The sequence below is a fragment of the Harpegnathos saltator genome, unplaced genomic scaffold (genome assembly GCF_003227715.2).
Source record: "Harpegnathos saltator strain DR-91 unplaced genomic scaffold, Hsal_v8.6 scaffold1, whole genome shotgun sequence".
Classification (NCBI taxonomy): Eukaryota; Metazoa; Arthropoda; class Insecta; order Hymenoptera; family Formicidae; genus Harpegnathos; species Harpegnathos saltator.
The window spans coordinates 1,303,934-1,330,260 of record NW_020229872.1 but is presented as its reverse complement, the minus strand read 5'-3'; the positions used below and the strand labels follow the sequence as shown (position 1 = coordinate 1,330,260).

The following is a 26,327-nucleotide window of genomic DNA, read 5'->3' as shown; positions in this document are numbered from 1 at the left end:
TATCGCAGTTTCCGAATGCGGTGGCACACACGACGACACGCTGACCCCCCATTGTCGTCGGGCACGGGTGGTACCGCTCTGTTTCGTATTTTATGTGCATGCGCGCGCGCGCGCGTGTGTGTGTGTATGTGCGTGTGTGGTGCGTTATGTCCGTACGTCTGTATACGTGCGCATAAAACACACCGCAAGGACTGGCCGCCGCGGTCGCGTAATAATTATCCGGGGGGCCTCCGCTGTGTGCGCGCGTATTCACTCTGAATTACACAATGTGTCGCGTCCGCCATTGTGATCTCCGCTGATTGACAGAGAAAGGATACGGAGGAACGGGCATAAAGGGGCCACAAAAGACGCCGAGGCCTCATGTCAGTCTTACACGTTGGAAGAATGCGCGACCGCGACGGGACAACGTTAGCACACACGCCCGTTTCCAAGTAATACCTCGATCGGCGCTCGTTAAAGCGCTCGTTTTATGAGCTCCTCCCTGCCTTCACGTACTTCCGACATCGCGTCCTCGTCGTCACGGCGATCGTTCACGGACCGATCGTCTGCGGTTTCCGCGCGGCCAAATTGTAACTTGTTCCGCGAGGCGCGCACACTAAAGAGGCGCCGGCTAAAGAGGTACCGTGATGTCGTTACTCTTGCGAGGTAATAATAGCTTCCTGTAATCCAAACACACACACACACACACAGACATACACATATGCACATGCGTCGAACACACTCTTGACTCTCCGCGAGATTACGATAGCACAATCGATCCCTCCCCGACGGGTTCCACCGTGCGAACTCCCACGGTAGCGAAGACAGAGCTGGCAGAGAGTATCTCTCTACCTCTCTTTATCTTTCTCTCTCTCTCTCTCTCTCTCTCTCTCTCTCTCTCTCTCTTCTTTTTCTACCTCGCCCGATTTCGGATCTAATCCTCGAGCAGGAGGATTGCTCGAGTAAGCGCGCGGACACAAGATTCTTCCGCGGGATCGCCCGAAGTGTGGCTTTGCGTGATCCGCGTTTTATCGGCGCTGCGCGGGAGGAGAATCCGGGGGGCCGGGCTGTGAGCGATCGGATCCGATCGATGAAAGGGTTTCGCGAGAGATCGCGCGCGCCCACATACGTAGGATATTTTCGTGAGGGGATACAGGTACGGGGGTGGGCCTTTATGTAAGTGCCGTAGGGCCGTGCCTGCACGCGCTTTGTCCGCGAATTCCGAACTAGTCATTGTCCTCACGTTATTGTTTGGAAGGACGCGCGGGATGACAACCCCACACGCCAAAGAGCATGCCCACCACCCTCCCTCCTCCGGGCCACTCGTGTCAATCTTTCGCGACGCAGTTAAAATAACCGTCCAGTCTTCGTAGACGCCGCACCGCTTTGTGGAGCGCGACGCTACTTGAAACCGGCCGGCTGTTCAACGAGCTGTCCGCCGCCGATCGCGTCGGACTGATTAATTCTGAATTCGCAACAAACTTGCGCGAAAATTGGCGATCTCGCAGAATCTCGAGACGTTCAGTCCCATAGAAATTCGGCGAGTGCGGAAACACCGATAATACGACTTTCGACCATGCGTTCGCCGAGGAACACTCGCCCACCACCATCGGCGGCTTTTCACGCAGCGATTTAATTAATTTCACATTATCGATAACATCTCCCTCTCTCCCTCTCTCTCTCTCTCTCTCTCTCTCTCTCTCTCTCTCTCTCTCTCTCTCTCCCTCTCTCAGGTAGCTGATGGCTCGGGCGACTCTAAACGGCGCGACTCGCGGCAGGAACAATCACACGTACCGATCTCTAAATTCATTCTACGCGGCTGAGTAGAGCGCGCGTTTCGGTAGATCGCCGGAGCGTGTGTGCGCGGATAGATTAATCGCAGATACGGACGAATGGCTGGACAGATAGAACGAGAGAAAGAGAGAGAGAGAGAGAGAGAGAGAGAGAGAGAGAGAGAAAGAGAGAGAGAGGGAGTTTTTCTTGCACGGAACGAGAACCAGTCACGCTGGTATCTCACCTCTCCGCGCGTCGGGGCCGGATCAGAGCCGACCAATTAAACTCGTACGAGAAAACCCTTTGACGGATGATGCACCGCGATGCATAATCGCCGGGCCGGCATATTATATTAAATATGCCGTATGCGCGCCGATTGTAGGGCAACAAAGAGCCGAGTGGTGGAAAAGGGGCGGCGGGAGTTTGCTTGGCTGGCTGGCTGGCTGCTTGGTTAGCCCTCGGTTTTTTAATGTGTGCCCAGGTGGGCCCAGCCGCGCGCTTCACTAAATTATTTCATATCTTGTCGTATGCGCGCACTCGCGCCCTCGCCGGAGATCTCGATTCGCCGCGCAATCGGCGGCCCGGAACACGCGCTCCCGTGGAAGCTTTATCATCGCGAGATCATCGGCGAGACGCGCGGCCGTTGACGAGTCGGCGCGGCCGATTGTTCTCGCGAACGATCGTTGAAATAAACCGGTGTTTAACTAGCTCCCCGCTCGCATGAGCGAGCTAAGCTTTTCAGCCGGGTGGCGCAGCTATATCGAGCAGAAAGGAACTTCATTCCCGACATTTCCACGCGTCATTTTACTATCTTCTGGCTGGCAAGCTAGTTTACGGCGCCTCGACATCTGCGTGTTTCGTTGTTCCCGTTCAGCCTCTCGATTTCTTCAATTTTCAACTCCTACGGTATATATACTCGGCTCCGCTTTCTCTTTATTCTTATTTCTCGCCGATTGCGCGGGATCTTCGTCGTATAATTCGTCAGTCGCCGTCGGAGAAAAATATTCCCGGCGAGAAACGTCTCAGCGGGCTTCGGAAAAGTCTCTCTCGAACAATTCCAGCCGCACCGTATGATTCTTTCTTTCTTCTCCCTCCCTCCCTCCCTCCCTCCCTACCCCCCGCCCCCAGCTATCGGCGATTCCGGGACAACGGGATTATCGGCGTCTGAAAAATGATGTCAAGACCGCGCGCGAAACCGCGCGACGGGGGACGAGGTCGCGAAGTAGAGGACGGCCATTAACGCGGCGGTGACTGATAAAAGAAAGAAGGAGGGAAGGAAGGAAGGAAGGAAGGAAGCGCCTCCTCGGCCTCCCATAATCCAAGCGCGATCTTTATCGTCAAATTCTGTAGCGGGGGCCGCATCGGCACCTCGATTGCGCAATCAAGATGGCATCGAGAAAGGCATCTCTCGCCTTCAACTCAAACTACCAACAAGTATTTCAATATCCGCTCCAATATATTCCCATCGACCCTATAAACGTGTGTGCAGTTATATTGGATTCTCTCTCTATCGCTCTCTCCCGCTCCTCTCCTTCTCCTCCTCTTCCTTCCCCTTCTTCTCCTCCTCCTTCGCGCACCCTCCCTGGCTCCTTCCCTCTCGCGCCACCCCCGTGTCCCTCTGACGTACGTACATACGTGCGCGCGAGCGAACGAAAGAAAGACTCCCCCCCCCCGCGAAACCGCGCTCTCTTTCTCGCGAGACTCATGCGCGTGTTTTGTAATCCCTTGTAAAAGATTCCGCGGCGTCACCGCGGGCCGGAATTCCCGTCGAAGAAGCGCGCATCAGCCGCGTTTACTGCAGCCACAGCCCGCCCGGATGACGTCGTTAACAAAAACGGGGGCGGTCGACTCGATCCTGACACGGCAAATATCTCACGTTTATAACTACGCGAGACTCTTTTTTATTTCCAAGGTCCACAGTGCGCGCTGGTATCCTCGGAACATTCCGGACCCTCCGTGGAGATTCGTCCAGCCTCACACATTTTCATGTCTACTATTAATTTCACATCATCATCATCATCATCTCCTTCACGATTTAGGCCCAGATGGCCTGTTCCGCCCCGCAATACGCCACTTTTTCAGCGGACGTCCCACGTCTCTCTCTCTCTCTCTCTTTCTCTCTCTCTCCCCATGGAATATATTCTAGTTGTCGTATTTTCATTGATTTCACCCCCTCGGTATTTATGCGACCAAAAATCCGTACAGGTGTTATCAGACAGCCGGAACGATATCGAAAATAGCGGAAAGCGGCGGAAGAGCGACGGCAGGCACGGCGGAGCGTAAGAAGAGGAGAGGAAGGAGGGCGGGAGGGAGGAAAGGAAGCGAAGTGCGGGCAGGATAGAATTCTTCGGGGGCGCGAGAGCGATACCGCCGAACGGGAAATGCAATTCGTGGCGGCGGCGTCGGCGGTCGAGTCTCAGCCTCGGGTCGACAGATAGATAGAGTCAAGATTCAATTAGCTCTAGCTGTCAGCTGCATGATACTCGTCGATTCAATACACCTTGTCGCTCGTGTGTGCCTTGGCTTATTGCTACGCGCGGACGCGCGTACGTGAGCCGTCGCCGAGGGGGTGTACGTGAGAATGTATGTGTGTGTGTGTGTGTGTGTGTGTGTGCATGTGCGCCGCGCCCTCGTTTATGCGCTTCTGCATTAACACGCGCCTACCCGCGAAATATCGTGCGAAACGGCGGATTTCGGCGGCGACGCGTTATTTCCCCTCGCGGAAGAAGAGGAAGAAATCTCGTGAGAGGGGGAGGGCGGGGGCAGGAAAAGAGGAGCGAAGCGATGAAACTTGCGACCGATAACGAAGGGGATGAAGACACGAGAGGATTTCACATTTCGGTCACCGGCGAGCCAAATACCCGTCGATCGCGATGTATTTTTGTTTCGCATCCATTGTGACGGATTCTTGACACACTTGGCACCCTCCCCCGCCCCCGCCCCCGCCGCCGTGACGCATCGCGAATGTCACACAATGAGGCGAACTGACGAGGCCGGCGTGAACGATCGCGATTATAAAGAGGCCTTAACGCTCGCGCATAAACTTGCTCGAAGCGTAACACGCGCTATTTACCCCTCCTGCTTCTCCCCCGCCCGTTTACCGCTCTCGCCCATCTACCCCCTCGATTGAATTAATTGAAGCGACTCGACCGGATTCCGATCCGAGTCGAACGCGCGTTTCGAATTCATGAAAGAACGCTAGGCCGGAGGGGGTGGGTGGCTGGAAGGGAGGAAGGTCGCGGCATGGCGGGGGCGAGCGGGAGGCGGCGGGAGGGGTCGAAGGGGGACGACTGGTGCGCGTGTAGATGATGTAGGTATCACTTATCCGGGGGCCAGAGCGATACCAGCCATTTTCAATTTATTTCAAGTGCCTTTTCGCGGCGGAGAAAAGAAGGGTGCCGCGTCTGCCCCGGCACAGAGAGATACCTCTATACCATCGCCATCGCCATCTCCTTCACCTTATACCGTCGCTATCGCTCGCTATCTCACTGCCACCGCCGCCGCCGCCGCCGCCGCCGCCGCCGCCGTCGCCGCCGTACCAACCGATCTCGCGCGATGCGGATCCGACACGACGCGATATTAAGCTTTTACTTCTACGTCGATTCGCTCGCGTCCGTCGGGGGAGCGCTCGTCCTCGGGGACGATCGTCGCGCGATTTCCACGAGAACCTTCCTTGCCGCAGGTCTGTCGGGATAGATGCTGCGAGAAATGCGACGTTCGCCCGCACTCAAGCCGCTCGCGTCGCGAGAGAAGGATCGGTGACTCGCCGAAGCTGAAGAATTTCCAGCCCGAAATTGGAAATGTCCGCTTCTTCATGTTGCGAAAAAAAAAAGATTCATGATCGCTTGGCGGCACGAGGCGAGAGAGCTTTCATCAAGAATTAGTATCTCTCGCGACTATGTCAGGGTTTGTGTTTCTTGGCCGAGCAAACCTCGGCTGAGACGATCTGTTCGAACGGATATCCGCGTAATTCCCAAGAGCTGATATTCGCTTATGTCGTTACGCTTATGTCGCAACTTCTGAAACTCGCCGATTCGGAAATGAGCAATTTTCCCCAAACACCTCCTCTCGTCCCTCTCGGCGCCCTCATCACGGGTCGGCCGATCACGATCGCATCCGATCGCGCTGAAACCCGCGGAATTATCGAGCCCCGGGAGTAATACGCACCGTCCGCGGTCTCTTCTCTCAGCGGGACATAAAAGCAGCCGGATAAATATAAAACCGAAGCCCGTGGCGTCCGCGGAAAATATTGAACTCCATCGCGGAGCGCCGCGAGTTTCTAGATGGAGCGAAAGAGAGAGAGAGAGAGAGAGAGAGAGAGAGAGAGAGAGAGAGAGAGAGAGAGAGAGAGAGAGAGAGAGAGAGAGAGAGAGAGAGAGAGAGAGAGAGAGAGAGAGAGAGAGAGAGAGAGAGAGAGAGAGAGAGAGAGAGAGAGAGAGAGAGAGAGAGAGAGAGAGAGGGAGTGGGAGAGGAAGTGAAGAAAGAGGAAGAGGACCGGCTCTCTCTGGGTAGGGAGGGGCCACGACGGAAGGAAACGCGGCAGGAGAGTTGTAAAAAAATAACGCAGTTAATTAGCAGCGGGGCCACTTTAGCGGGCTCGCGCGCCCACCACGCACACTGTTAACAAGCGGAGAATAACTCGCGGACGCGAAAAACGCCCTCGAACGCGAGGCAACTGAAACGCACCACCCTGAGAAACTACAACCACCACCACCACCACCACCATCACCCAGACTCCTCTCTCGCCTCCGTTTACTTCGCGTTCTTTCTCCCCGTGATTTCCCTTTACATTTTTCCGCAGCCTCTCTCTCTCTCTCTCTCTCTCCCTCTCCCCCGCTTTTTTTCTCCCTTTCTTTTCTCTCTCAGCGCCAATTGCGGGTTGTTTCACTCGCGAAGCGAGAATTTCACGTAGCGAGCGGAGTCAAGTGCCAGGCACCGAGCCGCCGGTTACCGGATGAATCGACAGTTACCGAGTCAATTTACGCTTGTTCCTTTATATGCTCGCGCACAAAGTGCTATAATTACAGTTGCTTGCTCGAATGCCCCGCTAATTAACTATACCGTCGAGTGTTGACCGGTGACCGCTGAATGCTCCGTGGAACAGACGTATCGTCTCACTCGCACATACGTGTGGAGTGCAGTCTCGAGTGCCTTTCCGACAGAAAATTTATGGTAAATCCGGCCAAGTGTGTCAAACCGCGGAGACAACTCGCATGATCGAAAACGAATGAGTTAAAGCCCGCGTGGCCGCCTGATCGCGCGACCCGCAATTACAGGCTAGCGTGCGTGCGCGTCCAGGAGGAAGTCAGGAAGCCCTTTCTTCGAAGGAAGAAAGAAAGAGAGGAAGAGAGAGAGAGAGAGAGAGAGAGAGAGAGAGAGAGAGAGAGAGAGAGAGAGAGAGAGAGAGAAAGAGAGAGAGAAAGGAGAAGAGTGAGGAGGGAAAAGAAGCAGGGAAGATTCCGGATCTCACGAGCTGTCACGCGCACAATCGCGAAAGATAGAGAGACGATTCTCTCTCCGGGACGTGCAACCCCTTCTGCGGTTTCCCCCCTTCCCTCTGGACAATGGCTCGATTCGGGGAGAGAGAGAGAGAGAGAGAGAGAAAGAGAGAGAAAAAGAGAGTGAAAGAAATTGAATTTGCAACATCGGCAAACTGCGCGATGTCACCGCTCCCGCATCGCAGTCGAAAAGGAGTGAAGAACACACACATATACACATAGATAGAGAGAGAGAGAGAGAGAGAGAGAGAGAGAGAGAAAGAGAGAGAAAATGGAGTGAGGGGGGAGAGAGAGAACGGGAAAAAGGAGTCCCCGGGACGAGGCGGAGAACGGTGAACGGTGAGCGGGCGCGAGATGGAGAGAGAGAGTGGATCGTGTTTCACGCCTGGCGGATTCCGAACCGTTTGAAACCCAGGTGGAAATAATACAACTTTGTGTTCCTTGTTAAGGATCAAAGGAAACCTACCCCAATCTCGATGTCGAGACTCTTGGCTGGTCTCTCCGAGTCTTGCCTCGCCTCTCTTTCTCCTTCTGTCCCGCGCGACCGGCATGAAACTTACGCAAAGCGTTTGCCCACTGTGTGCTTTATTTGACAGCCTACAGTAATGATACGCCAAATGGGATCAATGGGAGATTTTTGTTTTTCTTTTTGCCGGGGAACACCTAATATGTCTCAATATCGAACCAGGCGCGTCATCGAACAATCGTGGTTTATATACATCACCGGTCAATAAAAACGTTTCTCGAGTACATTTGTTTATGCAGTCGCAAGTAATGAATCTATCTTTCTACTGAATGATATAGGAACTATATCATCAGTTTTCATGATATAATTATCATTACATTTAACTCTTACTAGGAAAAACAAAATTGATGTTTTTTATTTTTTAAACTATTGTATCTGGATTGCCTCCATATTGTAACTATTTGAAAATATGTTCTTGAATTTTATTATCATGTATAATGAATATCTGAGAATCTTGAAAGATTGTGAATGATCATGACTTTTGTATGTAATAATCATTTATAATCATTCAGCCATGAATTATGTGATTAAATATGCAAAAGAATATGTCATTGTTATTATTTAAATTGTGTAGTACTCACTCACTGGACACTGCGTTCAGAGACATATCGACTGTATATTACACGGGATAAAAGAAATGTGGTCCTACATTTCAAGCTGGGTAAGTATTCTTAATCCATCTTGTTTTCATTTCTTATATTTTCCTTATGCTATAGTAAAAACTAGATTACATGCTACTTTAAGCTACGTATTTTCTTTGCTTCCCTGTAGAGCGCTTTGCGTTGAACTATAAAGAAAAATTAGCTTCAATGTATATTGTAACCTTTGCTTATTATAAAACACCTTGTACTATTCATAACAGAAGAGAACACAATTGAACCATACAATAATTTTTCTCTTTTTATTCTGTATAAATAATAAATTTGCAATTGTAGATGGCAACGTACTAGTAGTTACTTACTGTAAGGATCAAAGGCTATGAATTCAAGCTTTTCACCCACCCTCTCTCGGATACGTATTAACATGTGATCAGATATCACACTTCTTGCACTAACCATGATTAATCTGCAATTAATAATAAAATTAATAGTTATCTGTTAATTGATGAAACATTGGATCTAATTTCATTCTTCTGTTGACGTGCCCAGGAGAAATGACACAATTTTTTATAGATACTTACAATTGAATTAAACGATAAGTTTGTCTCGCGATTACACTTTAAAATATTTATATTTTAACCTCAATTTCCACTGAGCTTACGTTGCACTTACTTGCTCTTTGCTTTTTTGAATAATATATTCGTTAATAACATGGTGTCAAAGATCTTTTTCTGGATTGTATGGTTCAAGAAACTGGCTGTATTCAATGTATGAATAAATAATTTAATAAACACAGCAAAATCACAACAGGTTACTGTGCTTGTGCCAAACATTAACGCAAGTTACAGCGATAACTCAACCATCTCTCTCTCTCTCCTCTCTCAATTCTGATTCTGGACCCTTTAATAAGACTCTCCATCGCCATCTAGTAACTCAATCCAAACTAAAAATGTATGGATGATGTCGGTTAATGAATCAATGTTTAACTAGAGAGGAACGTGAAAGCGGCCAACAGGCGTTTTCGGCGACACCGACTTTCCGCACTGGGAAAGGGCGCCATCTGCATCCATTTTGAGAGGGGAACTACGATACTACATCCACTTTCAGATTTCGACGGTAAAACCTGCATGTGGTGGCAGTCCGTGCTACATCAATTTTCAGGCGGTTTATGTCCGTGCTACAACCATAAATAGCGCACTTGACAAGCACGGTCTCGCACATTGTTACACGTTTATAACATGAACTAACATGTTAACATGTGCAAAAAAAGAATTGACATTGTGTATGATTAATATCGTGAAGATCATACGAAGTGTCCGGTAATTAGCTGCCAACCCAAAGTGTGAGGGTAGATTGGGTTGAGACAAACATAAAAGTCCCGTACGAGTTTTGCGCGATTCGCAATAATTATCGAGTTATATAATGACAGAAATCTGAGGAGTAGGAGCGCGCCGACATAGATAATTGGAGAAGCGTTGCGCTGCTCAGGGCAGCGATCATGAATCTTTTCCCTAGCGTGAACTAATGAAAAGTGAAAGATTTCTGTGAATTAGTGAAAAATGAAAAATTTTATATGAATTTGTGAAAATCGAAACATTTCACACGACAATTGAGTCGTTCAGCATGGCAGTTGCGTTCTGGATAATTCTTAAGGTTTATCAAAGAAATCAAAATGATCAAAATAATAATGTGTAGTCCGAAGGATATTACGCGACACGCAAAATCCGTTTGATATAATATCCAAAGAAAATGTTTCAAAATATGTATGTACGTATCGGAAGATATCAAAGACTATTAATATAGAAAACAGACCGAATATGTATGTGTGTATGTCTCTTAGGATTGTGAGACGTGAGAAAATTTAGAATAATTTTTATTTTATAAATATATACACACGTTGGCATTCCTTAAGTTAATAATTCGAAGTTGAAATAATACTAAAATTGCAATCGGAAACATATATACAGAGTGTTTCACAAATTCCTCGCTCCTAGGAATTCACGAAGACATAGAACGGATTAAGATAAATATAAAATTCCCATATCATTTTGCGATGTACGCAACAACCGAGCTATTAATCACAGAAATGTAATGACTGAGCACGCGCCGAGATGATATCGAAAAAGCAATAAAGCTGCTCGAGCCAAGAGTGGCCCACATGATCTAACGACAGTTTCCAGCGTGCAAGAAGAAGAAGAAGAAAAAGAAGGACAAGCCGCCGGCGAAGTAAAACACAAGTAAGCTAATGAGGCACCCGGGCGAAAGAGTCGGGGCTAGGCGACAGAACGACGGCTGACGAGAAATATAATTTAATCGGAGATTTCAAGGTAGTACTCGCTAAATATTCACGCTATATCGTCGCTGCAAATTCGAGTGTGTTATTTTCACACGCGTGAGCGTGTAATTAGCCGCGGTGGAATTTAACGCTCCCGTTCGCAAGAGCCTAACATTCTACTCGCGAAGGGACGCCATCGCTCCTCTTTTCACAACGGTGTCGGATGTTTAACTCCTTTCTTCCTTATTTTCCGCGACAACGATACCGCGACGAGGTCCTAACGAGGCAAGTTCGCTTATAACTAGCGTTTATCTCAAGAGCGCTTCTCGGGAATATTTCGCTCGAAGGGTTAGTCCGCGATAGAAAGTTTCCTGCGACCGGAGACCGCTATGGTTTGAAGTTAAATTGCAGCAACAGTATTGTTATCAGGCAGCCCTGAGACGGGCTGCTGGCATTCATCTGTGACGTCTACCGCGCGCCTTTGCGATTACCGGTAAATTCAGTTTTCTCGATTGCTCGCGCGATTTCAAGTGGCCATAATATATGGCGATAAATACATGGCAATAATATATGGTAACAATATATGGCAACAATATATGGCAACAATATATGGCAACAATATATAGCAATAATATATGGCCATAATATATGGCAATAATTCATGGAATATATTTTCGTTACAAAAGTCAATGCAAATTTGCGGCATGCACAATGTAATAATAAAAGAGCTCTCTGCGAGCATTGAGTCAAACGCTCACCGATGATGATATTGATGATGTCCCGTTGCATCCAACCAGATCCATCAATGTCTGCCCATGTCCGTGCTGCCGCTCTCCATGTCGCGTAGCATCCATCTTGCAGCGCGTCCCACGTTGATTGCTAGACTTTCGCCACACTTTCGCGACGCGGTCGATATTTGTATTAGAGCGGCGATATTTGCGTCAATTAACGAACGTTTTACGTCGACATCGGTGGAAACTTTTTGCGCGCTGCGAAACGGACTTTATAAACTCGATAGGCGAGGAGCAAGAACCGTGTGAAAATTTATCGACTCGTCCAACGGATTTTTACGGTGCGCTTTCCGCGATCGCGTCTGAAAAGTCGCGAAAATGTGGGAGTATCGATATCTACGAATGAAATATTCGCGACGCGAATGCACGCGAGGAAAGGTTAGACAATCAGAAACCGCTCGCCCCAAGAAAGCGCAAAGAGAGAGGAGCGGGGCAAAGTTTTCACGCATAGCTCCGCCGATAGCACGACGAAGCTTACGTTCGCGATATTTTGGCGAAATGAGAATTTAAGCCTTCTTTGTTAGCAGCGCGGGTAAAAACGCGTATTTTGATAACCGCGGTCGCGATATTCAAAGGCACACGAGCGAGGGATACCTCAAGCTCGGCGTGCGCTGGCGCAGTTTCTGCGCGCATTATACGCTACTCGAGACAATAGGGATAGTGATGAGTGGACAATATTGCCAAATAATTCTACAGCCTGTTTTGCAAATAAAAGAAAAGTAGTACCAACGGTATCGGCATTTATGTGTATGAGTATATTTTACACGGACAATTGAATATTGTTAAATAATTAAATCGTTAAATATATCTGCGGCCCGCTTGAAAAATGAAAATAAAGGAGCTGATGACCGTATCGCGTTTGTAGATATGAATATCTCTTATTCAGATCTGACTGAACATCAAAAGAGAATCATTCGGTATTTTAAATCTCGTATGTAATGCAGGCTATCGATCAAGTAATCCCCTGATTGTTTCGAGCAATGTATTTTATTCAACGTCACAAACACACACATGCAAGAATCTATTTGCAATTCGCATTGACTCGAACGATATTTTATCTAGTCCCACATCCGTCATGCAGCATTTTGTTTCTCTTTTCATTTTGACTCACCGAAACGACTTGCAGTCAGAGCCGGCCACGTTCCGCTTCAACTCTGTAACCAAAAATTCACATTCGCTCATCAGATCAGACCAACGATTGCGGGCGAGTAAAAGAGTAGTTTACCCTCTGCGATCGTAATTCAAGTCGAGCCGGAAATATTCCAGCTCTAGATCGCCAAGGGTCAAACAGAGGGCTATAGTAAACTTGTAAACTTACCTTCAAGCCGACTCTGCTTGGCCCGAACCGGATCCTCCGGTGCGGCATCCGCGTTCGCCGGATTGCTGTTGCTTTCCGCAACAACTGAAACAGAAAAGTAATTTTCCTCGTTGATAACCTGCGCTAGAGAGAGAATATCTTTGACCGGGTCGAATCGAAAATATGGAAATATTTTGATACGGAATTTTTATCTGTATATTTTTGTTCCAACATTGAAAATTTAAGTGGGACTTGAAGCTTTCAAGAGAGTTCCTGATGAGGAACAAGTTGCAAAGGCAAAGATCGTAAAGGATTGAACATAGATGTGTAGGAAACTTGTAAACTTTACCTTCCGACCGACTCTGCTTGGCCCGAACCGGATCCTCCGGTGCGGCATCCGCATCTGCCGGATTGTTGTTGCTTTCCGCAACAACTGAAACAGAAAAATAGTTTTTCCAGTTGATAATCTGCGGTAGAGAGAGAATATCTTTGATCGAGACGAATCGAAAATACGGAAATATTTTGATATGGGATTTTTATCTTTCTATTTTTGTTTCAACATTGAAAATTTAAATGAGATATGAAGCTTTCAAAAGAGCTGATGAGGAACAAGTTGCAAAGGCAAACATTGTAAAAGGTTGAACACTGATGTATAGGAAACTTGTAAACTTTACCTTCCGGCCGACTCTGTTCTGCCCGAACCGGATCCTCCGGTGCGACATCCGCGTCCGCCGACTTGCTTCCCGCAACGTCTGGAACAGAAATTTTGCGTTCCTGGTTGGTAAGCTGCGGTAGAGAAAGAATGTTTGGTCGGGATGAGTGGAGAATATTCGCTACGATTTTTTTTTTTCATTGATTTTGAAAGTCTAGATAGGAACTCTTGAAAGAGCTGACGAAAAAAATGACAACAAGAAACGGAGACAACAGTTGTGTGCTCTCGAAAATACTCTTTTACGAATAGACATTTAAATTTAGATCCCGTAACGAGAATAAATAGACTTGAAAGAAGCGCTGACCGAAAACAAAAAAGGTCGCAATCTAAGAAGCGGTATGACGTTGAATATTCTACACAAGACCGATATACTCGCACAGTTGGGAATTATTCAGAATGTTTGATTGAGAACATGATGAATTAGAGATCCGCGTTCACGGACCGTTATCCGTCTCTGTCTGGATTAATATATCTTATATATGCTACGGTTAAGGTGATAAATTGGTTATTATGCATAATAACCAACAGCTTTGGCTAATGTGATAAAATACATGCAATTTATCACTATGACCGATTATTTTACATAACCAATTTTTTATTATTTATTGTTGTTTGAAGTGATAAATGATATTTAGAAAATGATTTTGGAGAAACTTTTGAAAACCATTTATGTCCAATTGTCATGAATATAGGCAGAAATACTTCAAACGATATCAAAATGTTACAAGGTTATGAACAATTAAACCTACGCGTGAGTTGCAAGTGCGTTTTGAATCGCGCGCTGCGCACACGATTGTTGAGACCTACGCGTAAATTAAAAGTACGTAAGCTGCACGCGCGGTTATTAAAACTCACGCGTAATTGGGCGCGCGATACAAAACGCATTTGCAACTTACGCGTGGGTTTTAATAACCGTGTGTGCAGCTTATGCGCTCTTAATTTACGCGTGGGTTTTAACTACAAAAATATGAATAATTTATCAAATTAACCAAAGCTGTTGGTTATTATGCATAATAACCGCGTTTGTTATGCATAGTAACTGGATTTATCACTTTAACCGTAACATATACAACAACGCAATAAATAGATAGACAGAGATTGACGAGAGTAATTGCAGATTCATAAAGTGTCTATGATTACTAGTCGAATGATGACGGATCGTGAATGCCGAGCGCGAAATCTCGACTTCTTATTCCCGGAAAATTCGTCAAACGTCCGCTCTCGTTATCGGAGACCTCCCGCATAATAAATGATTCCACATACCTGGAAACGTGACTGGTATCGCTGCCGGCGTTGCCTGCTTCCCGGCTGCTGGAGTCCTCCGGATTTCACTCGCTCACGCTTCTAACGCCGATACTCGCGATTCGACTGTGCGATTAATCAACGCGATGTCGACGCGATTGAATATCTTGAGGACCGACGAGATACATTTCTTTCAATTATACGAGAGGAAGTGACGAGCGCGTCGCGCACGGCTGCTGCTGATGGAAAGAGGTCGAGTACGCGAGGCACGCGAGTATTAACACGAAGGGCAAAAAGTGTCGTCGCTCGCGAGCCGATCAACACAATCGGCGCGATGTAAACATTGCGGGCCTCGGCGACGGTTGAAGCAAGAGAAACTTGCCCTTGGGCGTCTCTTCTTTTCTCGAAGGTTTCGGAACGACGAGGGGAATGCGAAGAGGCCTTTCAACTGCACGCGACATTGATTTACTTTATTTATTGATTACTGAAAATAAAGAAAATTACTCTGTCGAAGCATCGGACATTTGTTAGCTTTATGTTAATTAAAGAGGAATGTGTACGATTAGAAAATGTGTTAGCAACTAATTGTACAGTGTGTCAAAGTTGTTGTGACGCCGTTTTCAGAGAATAATTAAAGGTCATGGTAGAGTTAAAGAGTGGAATTTCATCCCATGTGAATTTTGTCTCGTTCTTATTAAATGTTAAATTATCCCGCTGCGGACAATAACTCTTTTACTTTTCATCTAATATTCAATGATGATAAATAACATTTAATTGCATTCGTTTGGCTTTATTTCGAAAATAAAAAAATATATACCAGGGTGAGATTTCACCCATGACAACATGAACGTGATTTTCTTTGATGCTTTTTTTAAAAGTTCAGATATTTCGTCGACTCGCGGGATATTTGTAATAGGAGTCTCGTCACGTTAATTAACACGTGCTTCTCCGAGCGGATCGAATGCTCACCGACGGCCACTATCAATGCCACGAGCGAATGTCCGGAGCGGACGGGATGCTGAATTGAGAAGTAGGACGAAAGGAAAGGGACGCGGGCAACGATACTTCCTGCGTCTCCAGACATGTCAAATTGTTTATTATACAGTAGACTTTGATACGGCAACATTCGAAAATTTAATATTTAATATGTATTTTTATTTTTCCTGCTCCTCCTTCTGTCCCTCCCCCTCCCTTCCCTCTTTTTAGACCTCCGGGCATAGTCTGGCATAGAGATGGCAACTGTGGTTGCAGCACGGACATAAACCGCCTGAAAGTGATGTAGCACGGACTTTCACCACAGATTGCAGATTTTACCACCGAGACCTAAAAGTGAATGTAACATCGTAGTTCGCCTCTCAAAATGGATGCAGATGACGTCCTTTCCCAGTGCGGAAAGTCGGTGTCGCAGAAAATGCAGTGTTGGCCGCTCTCAGGTTTCTCTCCAGTTTAACTTTCTTTCTTAAAAAATCGATTATTTCTTCGATGTTTTCAAATTCAATTACTCCATGTTTCGATAATGTTTTAATTTGATGTTATCAAGTTTTATTGAAAATCATATAACGCTTCGTAGTGAGTTTTGAGCTCATATGGTACCCAATAAGACAATTTTTTCCCTGGTAACTAGCGGAAGACAAATTATCTCATTGGATAGTATGTTGCTCGATGTAACATTACTTTTTAAATAGTACGACTTAACATTGAATGCTGCACTTATTTTATATTTTATATTTAAAATTATCCTAATATGCTTTTATATCTCTAACTTAACTATAAGTTACAGTTTTATCTTTAATATTTTAATTTTTTCTAATATTTCGTTTACATTTAATTTCATATAACTACAAAAATTTAATTATACAAATATATAATTGATACAAAATTTTATATTGCATTTTACTAATAATTTTATTGATAAACAAAATAATACATTAGCAGCAAATTAGCTCAATAAACATTGGGAATTGCGAGTCTAATTAATATTTCAAAGATATTCATACGATTTTATATACTTTAATGAAAAAATTTATAAATTTTGTTGTAACATTAATATGTCTTAACACTAAATGAACACATAAATATCACTTGTTGACTTTGTTATTAGCCGAGATCTCCAATTGTTTGATCACTTTTGCAATATCGGCGTTTCTGTCCAATTTTAAATAATCGTTCTTTCGCACATTATGTATGCTAATCCAAGTGGGTAATAGCTTACATAGTAGCCGTATATGCTCGTCCATTTCATTCGGCGTTAACTTCATCCTAAACGAGTTATCCAGTCGTTGTATCACCGTCTCCATTGGTAGAACACCTTTCTTTTCCGCCACGTAAATATTGCGGAGTATTTTTGCTAATTCTGGGAGTTTTGAGTATAACATGGTCTCCTTATCTAAAATTGCTGTTTTCGTCATCTCTTCTAATGCTTTAGCCGCTTGTCTCGCGCGAACCTAAAGTATTACGAAACATGAAAAGACACAAAATGAAAGATATACATTACGAGAAACATATTAAGTGTTAATTCTCGAAATATATATTTAGCTGATCGACTTACCTTCTCAAGTAATGATTTGGGAATGCCTTTAAATGTTTTAGTAAGATAAGTGTCCTGATGTATACTTGGTGTAGGTGGTGGGGTGTTCATAATGATAGTATTAACTTTCGGAATATCATTCTCCATGGTTTGAGTTGCGGAATCCTGTATGGAAGAAGTCGATTTCGAAGTCATATTTGCCTCAGCAAGTTTCTGCAATGCCTTTTCCATATAACAGCCAGGAGTTAATAAAGACTTAACTTTTTCTGTAAAAAAGGAGAGAGATAAAAGAATATGATAAAAATAGTGATAAATGGAATACTCATCAGTGTCTTGACATGTATCCTTTATGTTAGTTAAATTATTTGAATGCTTATGTATTTTATTAATAACTTGATTTTCTCTAATAGAAATCTTAAATCCCTATAGTTAAGTTGTTAATTATAGAACGGATCGAGTGAGATTAATGCATGCACTGTGTGTAACTATGTGTGCGTATGTGTGTTGAGTTGTTACACATAAGTTTTATACCACGATACCACGATACCGCACGATTGCATCGTGTTATGTGCTGATCAATCAACGAAGTCTTGCAACATCGGGGCCGAACGAAAAAACGAATTTCGCAAATATTTGGACGCATTGTTACTGAAAATTTTTGTGCAATATTTTGTCCTACATTTACTTCGAAATTAAGACTACATTACATCATTATATAGCAACGCATAATAAGCAAATTTATACAGATATTTTTAATTTCTGGTATTATTCCAATATCTGAAAATATGCTTTTAGCATTATGCATTTTGATGTATAAAGAATGAGGTGGATTAATTGTTTGTAAGCAATATTCCTACTTTTGTTGATATTTTTATTCTTACCAAGAAGATTTTTGGCAGTTGGTTTCTCAATTTGAGGTGGCTGTGGTAATTCGGCTTTCTCAACTTCTTTACATGTTTCTACATTAAATTCAGGATGCCAGCGCACTACCTTCTCCTTCTCTATAATTATTGGAGTCTCCAAGGTCAATAAGAACTTCTCATGCTCATCTTTAACTCTTTCTGCGACAAAGATATTGAAAATGATGTTCAGATACATAGAATTATGGTTGATTCAAAGAAATTGACATAGAGTAACAATCTTTCTTTTAGGTAATACCTAGCAGAGTGTTATAAAATTTTCGCCTTCTCTCCAGTAATACAGCAGGTCCCATACTATAATTGGACACAGATTTCAATATGTTATCCTCATCAGGTGTATTTCTGCCATTATTTTTTTTAACTACAGGCATCAGGGTCAAGTCATATTTCTCAGTTTTGGATATTGAGCCGAAATTATGATGCTTCTGTTGTTGATAGATATAAGCATCAGGATAAATAGTTTTTATCTGGGCTAGATGGTCCTGTGTAAAATTACGTCGTAATAACTCTTGAACTGCAAGTTTTAATTTACTAAATGTTATCAGTTCGTTTCTATTAAACAGCATTGCCGATACCTGAAAGTAAAAACAAATAACTATGTAGTTTGTTATGAAGCAAACATGAACAATATATAGCACGTGAAAGTATACACAAAATTTTTGTAAAAAAACATTATAATGTAGACTCTAAAATACTGTAAAATAGAAATATTACCGTTTCCACACATCTAAACACTTCTGCTAAGAATCTATAGTTGTAGGGCAATATCAATGATAATATCTTGCTTTTAGCAATTGTCAGATGCTTTTGATGAGCTGATCTCTTAATGGAACTGTATTTCACAGTATTCGTTGTTATATCCTTAGACTTCAATAAAATTCTTGGCTGGATACTCAATGCTTTTAAAGTATCTTTATCTTTGATTGGAGATCTAGCTGTCTTCTGCAGGCTACCAAATGAGAAAAGGCTGTATTGTTATCAATTTTAACTCATGAAACTCCATCATGAAATAATTTTGTCCGAAGAAATTACCTCGCAGGAATCTCAAGTTCTATTTTCTTAAATTTCTGCATTTGAAACTTGTTGTGATCATTCTGTTCTTGCATTTTCTCTAATTGCTGATCACAGGTCTTGAATCTTGCTATGGAAGCTTTTAGCTCTACCAATCTGGAAGACTTGCTGATTCTGTTCTTGATGTCATTTAAACTTAAGTTTTCAGTAGCTAGTTTTTCCATCTTTGAGATCTTTGGAGTTTCTAAATCATCAGATGATGGCTCATTCTCCCTCTCCTTCTCCTCCTTGATTGTGTTATGCTTTGAAACATCATCAGAGGAATCGTTTTTGGGAGCCACTGGCTTTTTTGGACTGAGATTTTCATTCTTTTTAATTGACGTTTTTTTGCTTTTTACGTCGGTAGGTCCCATCTTTTGCAGACTCTCTCGAATGTCTAGCTGATGTCCATCCGCAGGAAATAGTCTGCGTGAGCGCAGTACACGTGCTTTAGGTGTCTTGATGATTTTCTCTGTGTTTGCTTTCGGCGAGTCAAAATTGATATTACGAACCGCTTTCTTGATACATGGGGAATTCTTCACCGTAGATGCCGCATCTTTCAGGATGGCCTTTGGGCTCACCATACTGTCCTCGTCGGGCACGTTTTGTCTCAGATCCTTGATGTTGTCGCACGTTTTATCGCTCGACTGTTCTCGCTCCAGTAGCAAAATCTTGGTCTTACCCTGTTGATCCTCGGACGCTCGACGCTTTCGCGTATTGAAGTACACCGTTACTGAGGGCTGTGACATGTTCTTTCTTATATACTTATTCGTATATAAAAAGCTACACGTGCAAGATGTATGTAAAAGGTCACTGTTAACCGTTACAATCAACTGCTATCAGCCGAATGATCGACGTACGTGCTAACCGCGTTGCCTTTTTCCCGCTTCAGGTTATCATATACACTTTTCCGTAAGACGTCACAGTAAAGTTCCGACCAATCGCATTGCTTGATTCGGCTACCTGTATTGTAATCATTTAAAACGCAATACGATTGATTTCAACGACTCAACTTTTGGTCTGTTCTTTGTAGCTGCACTGTTGAACTGGTGCGATAAGTTAAAGTGAGATAAATATAGGTTTTCTCACTCTAGTTTATTGCACCAGTTCAGCAGTGCAGCTACAAAGAACAGACCATTTATTTATCCTAATATTCTGGACATTTCGTTAAATATGCACGCTATATTTGACGCAGCAACTCAACAAAAGATGAGTACTTGATGTCAAGGATTTCTCAAATATGAACTAGGATTGGGTGATGTTGAGAATAATAATTGACTTTCAAAAAATTGATTAAAGATATATGAAATTTTTATAATCGACAAAATCTTGAAATCATCGGCAATAATCAATTAATATGAATTTTCTCGACGTAGTGAACCTTATCTTTCAATAGTATATGCTTTTTTAAAAATTTGTATGTAAGACTAAAATATCATCGCTAAGTTTTTTTTTTCATTATCGTATTTTATGGTCGATATAATATCAGCGTACAAAAAGGCCTGATTCGATTAAATTTTGTAGAGATCGGTGAATTATGATTCGAATCTTAATTAAGATCAGTCTTTTGGTCATGTGCAGCCAAAATCTGGATTTAAATCACTCAAAAGAGACTCAAACCACGCCTTACACGTAGTTCTCGTACCACCGCTAGATGGTGCTAAAAGTCCGTTAATTGCGTGACTTTATGATCTATAAGAAAGAAATTTTATTTCTTTTTTTACTGGCTGTTATTCGAAGGTGCAATCATATATCTGTCATGATTGCTTTTATTTTCAAGTTTCGTCTTTATTTTCGAATCTAACGGCGCAACACAAGTTTATAATATTCCGAAGGAAGAAAGAAATCTCGTCGCACACGACTGGCAGACATCACATTTCCGATTTTAGTATATTCGTCTCTGGAGGAGGAAACGCAAACCTACAAAAATATACGAACAAAAATGTCGGGATGAGCGAACAGCTGTAGCTGCGTTCAAAGATCACAACAGTCGAATAATCAAAGGCGGACGTCATCGATAGATTCCAAAAGGTATACACATCAGTCATGCACTATTTTTACCGAACAGCTCGATCGATCTCCCGAGGCTAAGAACGCAATGATAAATCGATAATATCGAAATATCGATATATCGAGAGAAATCAAATATCGGGGATATTTATCGATACCTTTTTGTCTCCGGTAAAATCGATATATCGATATGAATTTTACTGATATCTCGTATTTTTCAGTTACAGCTCTGTAGTGCGATTCTTTAACTCGTTATTGGAGTTAACGACAGTTTCGTTATCGTTGCGCAGCTTTTCTACGGTATACAAAAGCTTAACTCTAATAACGAGTTACAGAATCACACCACTGGGGGCCTATTACGGTTCTACGACCGAGATGAAAATTTACAAAAGTGAGTGAATTCACTGGAATATATATTATGTAATTGGTCGATGTCTAGTAAATTCGCTCATTTTTCATAATTTTCACCTCAATCGTAGAACCGTAATAGATCCCCTGCTCCATGCTGTATGCGGTAATCTCCGGCAAACGACTGCGGTTCATCATATATTTTCTAATAAGAATATGACAATAAATTATATGAAGATAAAAATTTTTATGCCTGTTATACGCATATTCCTATACGTATACATTTTTTTATATTTAAATATCGATATCGAAATATCGGTATTTTTCAAAATTATCGATATTATCGTTATCGATGACGTTCTGAATGACGATAATATCGTTATCGATATTTTGAGAAATCGTTGCATCCCCACTCGAGGCATCCGCAATTTTGAAACCGAATCTCAAGAGTCGTCGTTTCACCGATCATCGGCTGCAAAGAAGCCGCTGGAATAAACTCGTTCAAATCACCCGCCACATTTCTCGATTCACCGTCGCCGCCACCAGGTGGCGATCGCATTGATAGCCAACTCCTCGTCAATAAGTAACTTGGAGTTCGCGGCCTGGCCCGAGGCAGTGATATTGCTGATATTCGTGCGGTGACTGCCGTTGCTGCTGTTCGCGATCTCTCGCGTCGCGATCGAACACGAGGAGCGAGGGACGAGGAATCCGGTTTGTGGTGTGTCGGGGCGGCGGCCGTGTCGCGTCGCATCGCGTTTTACGCGAGTAAACCTCGATCCTCCCCGTCGTCTCTTTGTCAGGCTTTCTCGCGGGTGCCTCCGCCGCGCGCTTCGTCGAGGGACTATTTGAAGATGGCGCGGGTAATAAGGGCCGTGGCCGCGTTCGGCGTCGTCCCGTGATCCCGCGGCGGGGTGGCCGCGTCCTCCACGGAATTCGAACGACAGTTGTTTACGTGGTCGCGCGCGACTCGAACCGATTTCGGCTCGTCCATTCCCGTCTGTCCAGTTCGCTCGTCTCGTCTCGTCTCATCTCGCGTCGTCTCGGTGCAGTTGATAGACAGTGCTCTCGTGCGTCGTTCTCGCGGCCCTCGGAATCCAGGCAACGAGCGAGGATCGGCGGCGACTGCAGGCGGACGTTGTTACGGAGAACCAAGCCCTGCTCGGCGATCGCCCGTGTCGCGTTGTGAACGGTTCTACCCACGCTGCTGCTGCTGCGTGTGCTACACACAGACACGGAAGCTGCGTCTCTCCTCGCAGGTAAGCGCGCGCCGTTGTTATCTGACTGACTGAGCGGACTCGGCCGATTTTCGGCCGACGACGATGACCTTCGCGTGGAACTCGTTACGACGGATTTTCCTAAGTCGTCGTCGTCGTCGATGCGTCGCATAATGAGCGATACTTGCACTCTTGTGGTACGTACTCTCGCGACGAGCGAGTCTCTCTCTCTCTCTCTCTCTCTCTCTCGGTCGTCACCGAGACGTGATCGGCGGTGCACGAAGGCGCGACGCCGTGGGTCTCGAATAAATAACAAATTGATGAGTAGTGTAACATACGGATGATAAGGGAGCCGGCCCGGGAACTCGAGACTTCTCGACTGTGTGGAAAATTCGGGAATGCGATCGCTGCGGGATTTTCGCCCGATCAAATAGATCCGCGCGGATGTCGGAACTTGGAGATTGGAAGATTGGGAGTATCAAAACGCGGCCGACGTCGAACGTGCGTGCTCGTGCGCGCGTATCTGTGTGTTTGATCGGTAAATACCCCCTCCCTCCTCTTCCTCCCGTCCTGATACCTCTGGTACCCTCTCTGGTTCATATCCGTGTCGTTCGGGGAATAAACGCGATTCGCATCTAATCGCGAGAATATATGAACGCACGCGCGCGCGAGAAAGAGAGAAAGAGAGAGAGCAAAGAAAACATTTCGTAGTACGCTAAGCTTCGAAAAGCCTTAGGCTTATCAGGCCGAAACTAGCTAATCTCCCTAATAGTTCGCGTCCTGCCTGTACATAATACACATTGTAGCCGTTGATTATTCGGATAATCTGTCTCTTTCCTATGTGACAACTTGACGCGTCGTGTGTCATCTTTTATCACACTCGTGTACGTCGCATCATACCGTATTATATTTCAATATCACGCGTAATAATTAACAATTTGTGTATGCCAACCAATTTGTTCATTGTATCTTTTGATTGACAATGGGTAATAATTAGTAATTAATTGACATTTAATTAATCATTAATTGTTAATTAATGATTAATTTAATATTTGCATGTCATCAAATTTGTTTATGTCGCATTGCATTTTATTATTGAAGCCATAGAAGCGAGTAAGAGAGAGAGCCAGGTGTGAACGCGAAGGTTCATGGAAACCTGGAGCGTGCGCGCACGGACGTGTCCTCGCACCTTCGTGCTTCCAACCCCCCCGAGCGCGCGGCTCACAGGACTCATCGGGGTTGCGTACGCGGTGCACGAATATCCACGACGACGGCGTGGCGGTATAAAAACGCCCGATTCGGACGACTGCGCTCGCCGGCGAGGGGAGCGCTGAAAGGAAAGTGGGGTGCGAGGAGACCATTGTGAGAGAGCGTGCAACAGTCGGCGCGATGCACGTCGTTGGGGTTCTCAGGATGCATCGATCGGCATCTCGAGAAGAGAGAGAGAGAGAGAGAGAGAGAAAGAAGACGGCGAATTCGCCGGCAGGTCAACGCTGATGATCGCCTCTCCTCCGCGAGGAGGCGGCGTCTTCGGCCGTCATTTACTCTCGTTTACGCGGCTGATCGAATTGACAGGTGGCTTCGTCTCGGCACGGTCAGCGTCGCCGTTGAGTCCAGGTTGACGATCACGCCGCGTCGCTTTCACGCCCGCGGCGATGCACGCGCGCGATGAGCACATGATAGCAATGATGGTGGTGATGGTGGTGGTGGTGGTGGCGATGGTGGCGATGGTGGTAGTAGCAGCAACGTGTGTAACAGTCACGCAGCACAACAAAAGGAAGCACGGGTTACGTGAGAGGCATCGTATGGCCGGGACGAGAGCGGCTATCGAGCGTCGATGGATCGGTTACGGGGATATCGCGCGCGTATATACCGGGTGTCCCGGGGAGACGTGTGTCAATGGCGAGACCTGTTTCTCGAGTGCGCCTCCTTGTCGGCGATTAATCGACCGGAGCCTTGACTGCTTGGACGTTTAGGACGATCGGCGTGTGTATCAGTAATCAGTTAATCATGAGCGGCCTAATCGGCCGATAAGGTTAATTATTATGTTAATCAGTGTATGTAGTCGGTCGAGTGAAAGCGATCGGTTGAAACGATCATTAGGTGTAATCACCGTTTTAACGATCACTTCGGTCGATCGAAATGTCGATTAGTGTTCGTGGATGTTTGTAAGAAAGAAAAAGTCTCATCCGTGAGTTTTACGAGAGAAACTATTCTCTCGAGGAAATGTCTCTTCCGAAATGACCGGTGAACTTAATCGACGGGCTTTTCTTTGACGTCTATTCCGCCGTTTCTTGTCCCTTCGGCGCAGCGAAAGTCACCTCGCTTAAAAAAGGGGAGAGAATGCGCGTGAGATTCAGTGGGTCGCGTATCGGCACGGAATTACGCGTCTGATTGCGGCCGCCGTTATGTTCAATTGCGCCTGAAACGTCAATGAGCGCGCACGAAGGGGTGGCTGCTATTTGTCGCTAACGATACGGACGGTTCCGCGGAGGCACGTCCTTTGGTGTTTCAACGCGCGTCAAAAGCCGCGAGAGAAAGAGAGAGAGAGAGAGAGAGAGAATCCCATAGTCGTCGACGTCGTCGTCGTCGAGTTCTGTCGCGAAACTCGATGGATTTTCCTTAAGCGTCACTGCGAGGCGACGACCGACTCGTGACACAGATCTCGCCAGCTGCGAGATCGTTAAGGTGTCGTAGACGTCTATTTTAAACCCTCCTCGACTACGATGATAATAATTATCATCATGGTTATTAATACTCTCGATGGCTTACTATGGGAGCGGCCCACAGACTTCGGAGCGTTTTTACGCGTTAATTAATTTGTCACGTATTGATCTGACTCTTGCACATCCAAAAAAAGTACTCTATTTGTAAAGTGATTTTTCCCATAGTTTCATGTTCTAAGCGGAATCTTTTACAGAAAAAGGATTAAAGTAAACCATTCATTTCAAATTTATTAGATATTATTCTGACTGTTTTCCTCTTATTTCTAAACTATTTCCTCTTGTATCAATTAACTTCCCTCTTATAGGAAGAGGAATATGTTGATTTGAATGTTGGCTTCTTTTGTTCAGTCATGCTCCACCTCCAGACATGAACGAAAATTAACCATATGCTTATGGGTCAAAATATTTGGGACGCTTTTTAACAAAAAGTACGTGTGTTGCTGTAACATATAACAAAGATAATTTACCCATATTTGGTCAAATACAGTTTATAATCTATTACAAGAAGATCTATTGAATAATATTATAATATTTTTATATTATATTATAATATTTTAATAATATATTTTCTTTTAACTATGTTTCGTACAATTGGTTGTGATGAACATCTTTGTAGTTATGAAGTCTATAACAAAACTGATTGGAAATTTATTTGTTATGATGATCCTATTTCATTCGTGCCTACTTGTTGTAGAACTTGAACCAGAAGTACATCTATATATATATATATTATATATATATATACACATATATATATATATATATTATTTTTCGCTATACATTATAATAATTTTTTCAAACTAACTAATATAACCAGTAAGAATAAACTAGAGTAAGAAT

At 44.6% G+C, this 26,327-nt stretch overlaps 3 protein-coding genes across 5 annotated transcripts in view; 1 reads left to right on the top strand and 2 right to left on the bottom strand.

The window, feature by feature from the left end:
• Window positions 1-7,806: 7,806 nt before the first annotated feature.
• Window positions 7,807-9,296, bottom strand: mRpL33 (mitochondrial ribosomal protein L33). Its single transcript, XM_011143813.3, has 3 exons — window positions 9,048-9,296; window positions 8,738-8,841; window positions 7,807-8,563 (listed from the first exon to the last, which is right to left on the bottom strand). The coding sequence occupies exons 1-3, from the start codon at window positions 9,206-9,208 to the stop codon at window positions 8,511-8,513; spliced, it is 318 nt and encodes a 105-aa protein (XP_011142115.1). The 5' UTR covers window positions 9,209-9,296; the 3' UTR covers window positions 7,807-8,510.
• A 7,340-nt stretch (window positions 9,297-16,636) lies between these two features.
• Window positions 16,637-20,207, bottom strand: dup (chromatin licensing and DNA replication factor double parked). Its single transcript, XM_011143812.3, has 6 exons — window positions 19,172-20,207; window positions 18,854-19,088; window positions 18,378-18,714; window positions 18,101-18,280; window positions 17,241-17,485; window positions 16,637-17,136 (listed from the first exon to the last, which is right to left on the bottom strand). The coding sequence occupies exons 1-6, from the start codon at window positions 19,936-19,938 to the stop codon at window positions 16,771-16,773; spliced, it is 2,130 nt and encodes a 709-aa protein (XP_011142114.1). The 5' UTR covers window positions 19,939-20,207; the 3' UTR covers window positions 16,637-16,770.
• A 1,942-nt stretch (window positions 20,208-22,149) lies between these two features.
• The window catches only part of cora (erythrocyte membrane protein band 4.1 like coracle), a 36,867-nt gene continuing 32,689 nt past the window's right edge, over window positions 22,150-26,327 (top strand). For 2 of the 3 annotated variants that reach the window (XM_011143811.3, XM_011143810.3), the window contains exon 1: window positions 22,151-22,803. The gene's annotated coding sequence lies outside the window, so the exon portion shown is untranslated. Of the gene's footprint in view, window positions 22,804-26,327 lie in introns of all 3 variants that reach the window. The other variant, XM_025307218.1, reaches the window with a different exon arrangement.